General features: G+C 38.6%; 1 protein-coding gene across 1 annotated transcript in view; it reads right to left on the bottom strand.

Moving 5' to 3' along the window:
• Positions 1-11,442, bottom strand: part of dcp1b (decapping mRNA 1B) — a 42,645-nt gene that overhangs the window by 23,738 nt on the left and 7,465 nt on the right. Inside the window, exons 4-5 of the mRNA XM_077006526.1 lie at positions 7,052-7,118; positions 6,445-6,580 (exon numbers count right to left, since the gene is read on the bottom strand). Coding sequence (XP_076862641.1) covers positions 6,445-6,580; positions 7,052-7,118 — 203 coding nt within the window. The remainder of the gene's footprint in view (positions 1-6,444; positions 6,581-7,051; positions 7,119-11,442) is intronic.

The raw sequence follows: 11,442 nt of genomic DNA, 5'->3' as shown, positions 1-11,442 counted from the left end.
GAGCACCATCTTTGCTCCTGTTTTGCTACTTCTTTTTGGAAATAGTCGTCCCTTCCTTTTTGCTCCATCATAAAGCTCTGGAGCATTGCACACAGCTGTTCTACATCTGCGGCTAGGGTCACCAGACGGAGCTTCAGTGCTAGAGCTTAGAAGCGGGTCGTCTTCTCTTTGCTGTGGTTGACTCATTGCTGGTGGAACTCTTTTTGGCGGCATTCTCCCAGTCTTGTAGCTTGTCTTGCTTTAGGAGAGTCTGCTAACCTGTTTCTTTTCCACAGGTGACCCTCCGTGGCCGTTTCACTGAAGCCAGTCCTCTTTCGGCGTCACTCGTGCAAGACCTTGTTCGCTGCCACCATTTGTGAACGTGGGACTACGAGCGGGTGGTTATGGAGGTGGGTTCACTACAGAGAGTGAGTCGAATACAGACATTGAAGTTCCAAATCCAGGTATATTTTAATTGTGGATCCCAGCAAGTATGAGTAAATCACCAACATTCAGAACAAAAGAAAAACAGTTTAAAAAGAAAACAAACAAAAAGTACTTAAGTCCGCCAAGACACATAAGCAGTACTTCCAGTCTGGAACTGGCAATCAGCAGCCAGTCTAGCCCCTAGGTTTCTTGGGCTCAACACAGTAACATTAATTCACACCAATACCAACCAATTTAACCTCCCTTAGCCTCTGAGAGGAAGCCCTCTTATACCAGTAGCCCCTCCCCTTAATTAAGCTGGGACGCACCACTACTACTGGTCAGGGTTACCTAAAAACACAAACATGACATACACACATTACTGCAGTAACAAACAATACATCCACAGGATAACTGCACATTTTAAAATCTCAAATTCAATGACTTTTAAGACCTTTTTAATACCTCTCACAAGAAAAAATAATACTATTACTGTTGTAAAAAATGACAAACTAGGTAATAGTATACAAAACGTTTTACTGAACTGAAATAAAGAACACAGTCCACCTTAGCGAACAAAAAAATAATTTAAAATAACTATCAAATAAATATAAAATTGCACTGTTAAGAACACTCAGTAAAACAGCCTTTACAGCCTTAAAGCCTATAAACAACTAAAATATCTAAGTTGAAATGAAATGTGCCATATTTTGTCAATTGTGAATTTACACCCCAATCGAAATTTGTCCTCCGCATTTACCCATCTGTGCAATTGGAACACACACACACACACACACACTAGTGATTACTAGGGGGCTGTGTATCACACGTGCCCAGAGCGGTGGGCAGCCCTAGCCCGGTGCCCGGGGAGCAGTTGGGGTTAGGTGCCTTGCTCAAGGGCACCTCAGTCATGGCCTCAGGTCTGGGAATTAAACCCACGACCCTCCGGTCACAAGACCAGTTCCCTACCACCAGGCCATGACAGGCCAAGTTTCAATTTCAACTTGTTCTGCACCGTTCAGCACGTGAGGGCTGCCCTCACTGAAGGCCAGAGGTGTCAATTCCAGTTTCAGAAAGTAAAAGTCCTCACCAGGATTTTGCTCAGGAATTGACACCTCTGCTGAAGGCTGAATTATGACAGTTACAAAAAACTCAAAGTTAAAAAATTCGAGAAGTGCACGACCTCGCGAAGCGACAGTGCTTCCGTCATTGTCGGCACGCGGAACCTCGCGCAGGGATTACGGCAGATGCAGTGCCGTGCGCAGTGCCCTAGTGCCTGTAAATTTAAATTGTAATGGTCCCCAGTGAAGGTAATTTAAAAACCAGGACCTCACTCACTCATTTCCTCACTTAAAAAAAAACCCAGGACAGGACGTGAAATACGTCCCGGGAAATACGGACGTTTGGTCGCCCTACACAGTAGACAAATCATTTTTGGCACTTACAGTTAAACTGCAGTTAACAGTGAATGACTCGATATGCATATTACTATTACGAGTGCTATCATATCGCTTGTGTTTTTCAGATTTCATATGAGAATCCAGCGTTTTACAGCCCATTGTACCAAGTTCACATCACACCTCATACGAATCACTGGAAGGTTTCAGCTAGCCACAATATTTTTCATCCTCCAGCCACTTCATTGAATCGACATTTACACATGTCTGCATCAGAGCCTTGTATTGTTGTTCCCGCCGCAGCCCTCAAATAAGAAAAACAGCTTGCTAGGCAGTCTGATGTTTCCACCTGTTCCACCTGTACTACTGCCATCTACCATGCGGAGTATACGGCCGTTGCGGAAATGATAATTATTGTGGGATATACATCTGTAAAATAAAACAGAAAAACTGAGCAACACACTTATTTAATGCCTCCCCTCCAGACATTTTAAGACATTTTTAGACCTTGAATATGTGAAACTAAATTTAAGACTTTTTAAGGACCCACGGGTACCCTGATCCATGACATATTTCATATTTAGTGCACTTGTATATCCAGAATAATTAATTCAATGTCCATTCCTTGCGTACTAAGGTATTCCAGGAACTGTAACCCCCCTCCCCTCCTTTAGTAGGCCGAGGGCCCTTCGGCCACTATAAGAGAAAGAGCTGGCTGGGCCGCCAGTCCCCCTGAGAATCCCACAGGAACAGGTAAGTACAACATTTTAATGTCAATTACATGTCTAGTGTCTTTTGGTGATGGGTCAGACCAGAGCTACTGGCATCATCACAATATATATATATATATATATATATATATATATATATATATATATATATATATATATATATATATATATATATTAGTGGTGGGCCGTTAACAGCGTTAACGTGTTCGTTAATTTGATACTCTTATCGGGCGATATAAAAATTATCGCTGTTAATCTATTTAATCTATTCTTAACGTTGGGCTGGGAACTGGGTCAAAATGGGTAAGCAAACTATGATGACTTTCACCTTGATAGTTTAGCTCGGCTGTATTCCTAACCAAATTGCACAGTAGGGGCGAGAACGAGTTTTCAAACCTGTGAATTACAAATCGTTCGTGTGTTTACATGGATGCAGCCACGAAGTCGCCAGGTTTGCTTCATGGAAAATTCATTTTTAGGAACATAAAGTGTTACCGGAGCGAAGCTCGGAGCGGTCGTTTTCTGCATGGTCCTAGCGCTAGATTCGTCGCTATTTAAATATTTCTTTTTAACCGTTAAAACTGCAGAGGACCAAAACTGGCTTTTGAAAAAAAATACGTAATTACAAATTACGTTCTTGAGGTTAAATGTACTAAATGTTGACTTACATTTCAAATATCATGTTTAGCAGAATATACATGTTATCAACCCCTTTTAATGTACAGTATGTAGGCTTACAAATTCATGTTTAACTGAATAAACCGAACATGAGTAGCCTACATTTTATTGAGCATGTATTTTTTTTCAAGTATCAAAGTAGAACAGCTTCCTCAAGCAGTCATTGATGCATTTTGGAAACAGGAGATGAGCCCCTGGTCTAACGCACCCCCTGTATTAAGAAACCCTATCTCAAAAACTGACTTTTAGTCATTACTTGGGTAGCACGCATATGAGCCATTTTAATAGTTATTCTACATGATTTCAGTGAGATTAATCTAGATTAAAAAAATTTATCTATGCCCACCCCCAATATATATATAGTTTTAAGAATATTTAGGCCCTCCGAGAGGGCGTAGAGGGCCCTGACGGTTCCTCACTGACACAAACATACTATTCACAAGGACAGAGATTTAATTAATACTGCTTGAAAACAGAAAAGTACCTAAGATCAAATGAGTGTTAATATTTTCTTCAAAAATATTCAGTCAGAGAATGTGAGAACTCTGAATGTAAAGCACTTTGGACCACATTCTAAACAGTGCTAATCCCTGTATATACACTTCTTTTCAAAGAACACCTCTTCTTTCCATTTAAATTTCCACTTGTAATCGTAGCTTCTTAAGTGGTAGTTCCCATGGAGGTGAGCAAATCTGAGGACATTTCAGTGGCTGCTTATATTAAATAAACAGGATATAAGAATGAGTAAACTATCTGCATAGTAGTGCTGCAGCATAAAATATTGTATTTGAAGAGACTCAAGACTCAAATGTGTATTAAAATGAGAGTTCTGCCAGGTTACATTTGCAATAATAATTCAATGAATGTAGTAAGTGTATTTACAGGTTGGAGTGTAAAAATCAGTGTTTGCAGTACGTGCCTAGATCTGACACTGCTCATTAAGATGTATAACGAACAACTTATCTTATCTAGATAGCAATGCACTTGACATAGCCATAATAATGACATGTATTCTTGGTAAACACTCTTAGCAAAAGCTAACATTTGAGCATCTATCTAAATGGGTTTTCCACTACATGTATTCTGTGATTTCAGGGCTTCTTAAAGGAGGAACCATCCATGCGGAACACTCTTGCTTTTAGCACCTGGGTACAACAGGTTAATATCCAGTGATAATTTTGAATTTTTTTATTTAGTTTTAGTCTTAGTCTTTTGACTAAAATGTAATTTAGTTTTAGTCATAATTTAGTCATTGGATTTGTTTTTAGTCTTAGTCTAGTTTTAGTCGACTAATTATCAAAAGAATTTAGTTGACTGAAATATAATAGTGCAATAGTCATTATATACACTTGCACAAAATGAAACATTTATTAATATTAACCAGTTACAGAATATTATTGTTTGTATGTGCAATATATATATATAAAAACTAATTTCTAAACCTTTATTGACCTGAACTTATAGTTATTGAGCATAACAATAACAAAACATTGATGACCAGTAGGCCCGCTCTACCTGAAAACATATGGAGTTTGTTACGAACAATACCTATTACATTCTATACAGGGGTGCAGATGGCACTGGGGACGGTGGGTACATGTCCCCTCCAGATTTATATTGACCCCATCCGAAATCTAGCATCTACAAGCATTTATATATATATATATATATATATATATTGTACAGCTTGGTCCCCCTCACTTCAGAATTTCCATCTGCGCCCATGATTCTATATAAAACTGGGTGCCGTAAAAACAACAATGCCATAGCCCGAAGATGTCGTTTCATTTGTCGTATTTTTCCCGACATCATTGTCCCACATGGTTTACACACAGTCTTCTTTTTCTCAAAGTCAAAGGAGAAATGTGTCCATATATTGCCTCTTATCTTTTTCCCTGCTGACATTGTCGAGTTAACTTAGACTTGAATTTCATGAGTGACCACAGTTCACAGGCAATGTGAAGACAAATAGTACTGATTGGATGGTTACCCAGTTTGTCCCGCCTCTCCGTGTACGCTAAAGTAGTTACGGTTGGATCTCTTCTTAACTTATCCGTACATTTCACTAAACTAAATCAGGTCGGATTGGATGTCGTCGCTGGCCAATATTTTCATCTAGTTTGACGAAAATATCCATTAATTTAGTCATAGTTTTTATCCCTTCGTATAGTTTTTATTTAGTTTTCGTCTCGTTTTCATCATGAAAAAAAGGTTTGTTGACGAAAACTATGACGAAAATTATTCATCAACGAAATTAACACTGTTAATATCCAGCCCAATGTATCCTATGGTACTGGCAGTGGCGGACTTAGAAATTTGGGGGCTCAAGGCGAATTTAGCTAGGGGGCCCATCAACATTAATATGCGAGAAATAAGTCAGCTAGTCAGGGGGCCCCTACAGTGGGCTGCAGTGGGAAGGGCCCAAGGCAGTTGCCTAGCCACGCCTCTATGCAAAGACCGCCTCTGGGTACTGGATATTATAATCAAGCTAAGAAAGACTTAATGAACAAAACCTGTAAGGAGACTATGTAGGTAAGGTGAATAACAATTCTAAATACTTATGCCTTTACTGACTGGTGAAACACACAGCGCAAGATAGATCTACATCTATTTATTTGGATTTTCATTGGCTAGCTCATAAAACACTTGTGCTCCCTTACTTAAAATCTGAAACCTGATGCCCAGTATGCAAGCTGATCAAGATTATGCTTTGTCAGGGCACAAAGCCAAAAGTGCTGCATAAGGCATATTTGCTTCAGTAGACCCATTTATGTTCATGTATGGCCGTGATGAAGACCTCAAGATCACTCTGTAATTGTAGTCGTTTTCCTTTTTTTAAGCTATTGTGCAGATTATTGTGCAGGCAGAGGGCAGACACTCTGCCTATCCCCATATCCAGGGATTCCATGTGGCAAATGTGTACTAGTGGGACACCCAAACAGAGGCAGCTCTCTGGCACAGGAGTCAGAACACACATACTCCTTCTTAGTGATGCTCTCCATCACACAACCCTTTGCTTCAGCAAGTGATGCTACTATGCAAGGTATTTGAGGATACAAAGTATATCAATTTTGACCAGAATTCACTTTTAATGCTGAAAAGTAAATTGTAAAAATGCTGCTATATTGGTTAGTCTCATAATAATACTAAGCATTTAAGACTTTCAAAACCACTTGCCATTACACTGCTGCCCTCTAGTGGTGAGTGTGTACTTGAGTGTATGTGCACATTACCTTGTCATACTCATCGCGTGCTTTGATTAGCATCTGCAGTATGTCTACTCCTTTCCCCTCTCTGGATTCCAGCCTTTGTGGAGACACCCACTCACACTGACCCTGAGTATGCAGTTGCTGCTCCTGCCTAGTCAGACTAAAAACACCACAGTAATAACAGTCAGTGCAAGTGCTTGTGTGCATATGAGCGCATGTGCAAACATATAGTGTACATCTAAATGAACCCGAGCACAGACCTGTATGCTCACTCTCCACCTGCAAATGTTTCACCACATTACCTAGTTCATTTAAGGGTGAAGTTGGGTACCTGAAGCTAATGCAACACCTACAATGGACAAGCAAGCAAGCAATGGACGCAGCTGCCAATTTTTTGAAACGCTAATAAGCAGTCGTTCTTTTTGAGACCACTTTTTTTTTTGACCACTTAAGAGTTCTTTGATTATACTGTGAAAGCTAATTTTAGACTGATACACATTAGACTGGTTATAAATGTGTACGTTCCAAACACACATTTGCAGAGTCTGAACTAGAAGCAGTCCAGTGAGAATCACCTACAATAAACAGTAAAGAACAGCACAGTGGAAGCAGACTGCATATACACACTTACGCTTTTGTAAGGTCAGCAATACGCTGGCAGTCTTCTTTATCATAAAACCAAATCCCATAAATGGACACTGTAAAAAAAACAATTATCAAATTTAAAACAATTAAAGACACAAGAATACATGATATAAACATGTAAAATATATGTTATAGAATTCAAAGGCAAAAAATATTTGTATTAAATTTTTTTTTCAAAGTGCGTACACTATAATTCACCCGTATTAATCCTGGTGTGTACTTATACATTGAAATATTTAAACAGGCAACAGTAATATTTTGAACACGGATATCTCATTCGGTCATACTGTTACCTTACTAGATACCCAGCTGTTTCTGCAGTTATCCATATGTTTGCTCATTACAAATCAACACATTTCATTTTTATTATTTATAAAAATAAAGACTTATCAGTCTTTGGTATGATGTTAAACAGAATTGGAGTGTAACTATCTTAAAATTCTGGGAATTTCACATTGTGTGACTGCGTACTGGCCACAGATTTTTAATAGCATACAGAGTACAAAGGGTTAAAATGGCTGCCACAGATTTTCAGTGGGATCTGCCTGTGAAGCTTAATGGTTGCCATAACCAACAAGATTATAATCTTCTGCATTATCTACTTTGGTCGTATTATTCTGATATTTTCATTTATGCTCCAATGTTCCTCTGCCATTGATATTTATTGATGTGATGTAGCTAAAATATAACAACCATTTAAAAAATATTCAGAATTAGTTAATTATATAACATAAAAAAGGAAGAGAAATAAGCAGAACACAAAGTATTATATATGTATATAGTTATTTTCGCCTAAAATAAAAAAAAAATTCTGCTAAATTGAAATCTTCAAAGACATTAAGAAAGAAATTACATTTTCCTGAATTCAATGACGATTACTTTTTACTTGGGAGTGCACATACCTGTGTGCGTGTCTATATATATATATATATATATATATATATATATATATGTGTATATAAAAGACTGACAATAAATGACAAAATAACCTCATTAAACAACAAACAGTATTTATTAATACATATTTGAGTTATTTTGACAACAGAAGTTGACTTAACTTTGAAGTTCAAATGAAAAATGTAACTATGTACACATGTGCATGTGCACTATTATTCAACCCCCTGCTTCAATACTTTGGGGAGCATCCTTTAGCTTTTATAACTTCCAACAAACGTTTTTGGTATGTACTAACAAGCTTCTTACACCTCTCAATTGAAATGTTGGCCCATTCTTCACGTGCAAAAGCATCTAGTTCAGTGATGTTTGATTGCTTCTGTGCTGCAACTGCCTTCTTTAAATCCCACCAAAGATTTTCAATCGGGTTTAGATCTGGGGACTGAGAAGGCCACTCCAGGACATTCCATGATCTTTTTCTCAACCAAGCTTTGGTTGACTTGGAGGTGTGCTTGGGATCATTGTCTTGCTGGAAGGTCCAACGATTGCCAAGGTTTAATTTGTCAACAGATGCCATCACGTTCCTCTTTAAAATGGCCTGGTGTTTCTGAGAAACCATGATGCCAGGTACACAAATCAAGATTACCAGTTCCTGCTGCAGAAAAACAGCCCCACATCATCAATGACCCACCTCCATGCTTGAGTGTGGGGATGGTATTCTTCTGGTCATAAGCCTGGCCTTTTGCACGCCAGACATACCGTTGGTCCATATGTCCATACAGTTCCAGTTTGGTTTCATCAGTCCATAGAACTGTCTCCCAAAACTCTGTAGCCTTATCCAAATTCCTCCTGGCATATTCTAGTCGACTTTTGATGTTCCTTGTGATTAAGAGTGGAGTGCGTCTTGGAGTCCGGCCATGAAGTCCTTTTATTCAGTGCACGTATTATAGTTGCTACTGAAGCACTTGTTCCAGCCTTCATCAGGTCATTCTGTAGGTGTCTTGCACTCACACGGGGGTTTTTCTTAGTTGTCCTGACTAAGTTGCTAAGGGCCCTTGATGAAATGTTGGGCTTTCTTCCACGGCCAGGCAGGTTTGCAGCTGTTCCATAAGTTTTAAACTTCCTTATAATGCTCCCAATGGTGTCTCTTGGGATGTTATATTTTTTGGAAACCTTCTTATACCCAAGGCCCTTTAGATGTGATGAAATAATCTCCTCTCTCAGCTTTAGTGGAAGCTCCTTTATCTTTCCCATGATTGCAACTCACCTTGAATTCCTTCATGGGTGGGATTTATATATGCATCACAGCTGAAGCAAATGAAGGATCATTATAGAGTTCTCAAAGGCTTAGTTATGTTTCAACTCCACTTTAGTCCATAAAACCTGTCAGAAAGCTTTAAAAACAACAATATTATATAGGGGTTGAATAATTGTGACATGGCTATCTTAACAAAATATACTGTTACACACAAATACTATATCATGCATTTTCTGTTCTAATTTTATGTATCACTCATCCTTAAAATCTTTGGGGGGTTGAATATTTTTTATTGCAACTGTATAACTGTATATATATATATATATATATATATATATATATATATATATATATATATATATATCAGGGCCTGAATTTCAGTGCGGGATTTGCGCACTATTTCTTCGATTCCCGCAATTTTATCCATAATAATGCGGGAAACTCCCGCACACAATTACAGCGAAAACGTTCAGCAAAACAATAGCTCTGTTTGTATTGTGAGACGGACAGATAGTCGGACAGACCGACGTCCGTACTGGACGCTGCACTCTGCGCTCTCACTCTTCCTAGCACTGCAGCGGCGGCGACGTTGATCAAACTAATCCTCAGGATTCACACACAGGTGACGGTAGTAAACTAAAGCAGCAGTCCAAAGATATGTTTCAGTCCAACTGGTCAAGAATATATCCTTGGCTCGAACTTAATAGCGGTGAAATGAGCTGCTCGATTTGTAAAATGTACGGTGCTGTGCCTTTTACCAGCCGATGCTACAAAACATCGACTTTAAGTCGCCACTCGGCTAGTGTCTCTCATACAGCAGCACTGAAAGAAAGCGCGAGGCTGATCTGAAAGAGGTGGTCAATAACGGAGGAGAAGGGCAGAAAAACAGATTACTAGGGTTGCCAACTTTATCACTGAGTGAGATTTGATTTTAGGAGGGAGGGAGGGAGGGAGGGAGGGGGGGGAGGGCGTGTGTGTAAAATATTGGCCGGGGGCGGGGTGTGCGTGTGTAAATTGTTGGGGGGGTGTAAAATGGACACATTTAAGTATTATATCAGAGCGATATAAGCGAACTAGTAACTCATTGAATCATAGATGTAGATCAGAGGTAAATAAACTAGATTTTTTCAGCGTGAGAAATCGGATGTATGGCGTTTGTGCGTGTGAAGACGGCCAAATGCGTGTCTCACGCTCATTGCGTGAGAGTTGGCAACCCTGGATTACTGCAATGCATAAAATTCTGCCTGATGCCCAGTCAGCTGATTGTGATGTGATGACACATTTCAGCACACAAAACAGATGTAAAATTAAGTTATAACAAGCCTAACCAATGTATGCTAATTTCAGCTTGGCCCTCCAAGAGAGCAGTTGGAATGTTTTTTTTTTTTTTTTTTGAAAAGAAAGACCAAGGAGAGGACAGATCAGGGTAGAGAAGAACCAAGAGACAAGTTACAATGTATATATATTAAATACATATATATGTGTGTGTGTGTATATATATATATATATATATATATATATATATATATATATATATATATATATATATATATATATATATATATATATATAATGTATTTAGGTTCACCAGAAGTATCCCCCCCCCCAAAATGTAGAAATCCCCCTTATGTGACACATTTAAGGGGGGAATTCCCACTCATTTTGAAAAATGAATTTCAGGCCCTGAATATATATATATATATATATTAGTGGTGGGACTTTAACTTATTGTGCGTCCATATAATCTGCATGTCTGGAACTTAATTTCGATTAATTAATTACAGGAAAATTAACGCACTAAAAAAATTAACGCATTTAACGCATGAGACACTTTTGCACCGTGGAATGTTTCTCAGTGCACGAGTTCCAGACATGCAGATTATATGGACGCACAATAAGATCATGATGGAAATGACGGATCATGATGGATGGGAAATTTAAATATAAGAAACTTCCAGATGGAAGTACAAACAAAAATAGTGTTATTTGCACTTTATGTAGGAAGGAGTTCGCTTATCACAGGAGCACTTCCACCCTTCGGGAACATAACATCTCATTTCACTGTTATGCAGATGATCTACAACTATACCTACCTTTAAGTTTAGGAAATTGTTCCTCCCTGGATAGACTTCACGAGTGTATCACTGACATTACAAATTGGATGACAAATAGCTTTCTCCAACTGAATGTCGCTAAAACAGAGGTCATATTAATTGGTTCCTCTA

This window comes from Brachyhypopomus gauderio, chromosome 5, assembly GCF_052324685.1.
Source record: "Brachyhypopomus gauderio isolate BG-103 chromosome 5, BGAUD_0.2, whole genome shotgun sequence".
Taxonomy (NCBI): Eukaryota; Metazoa; Chordata; class Actinopteri; order Gymnotiformes; family Hypopomidae; genus Brachyhypopomus; species Brachyhypopomus gauderio.
This window is presented reverse-complemented; position numbering and strand designations above follow the sequence as displayed.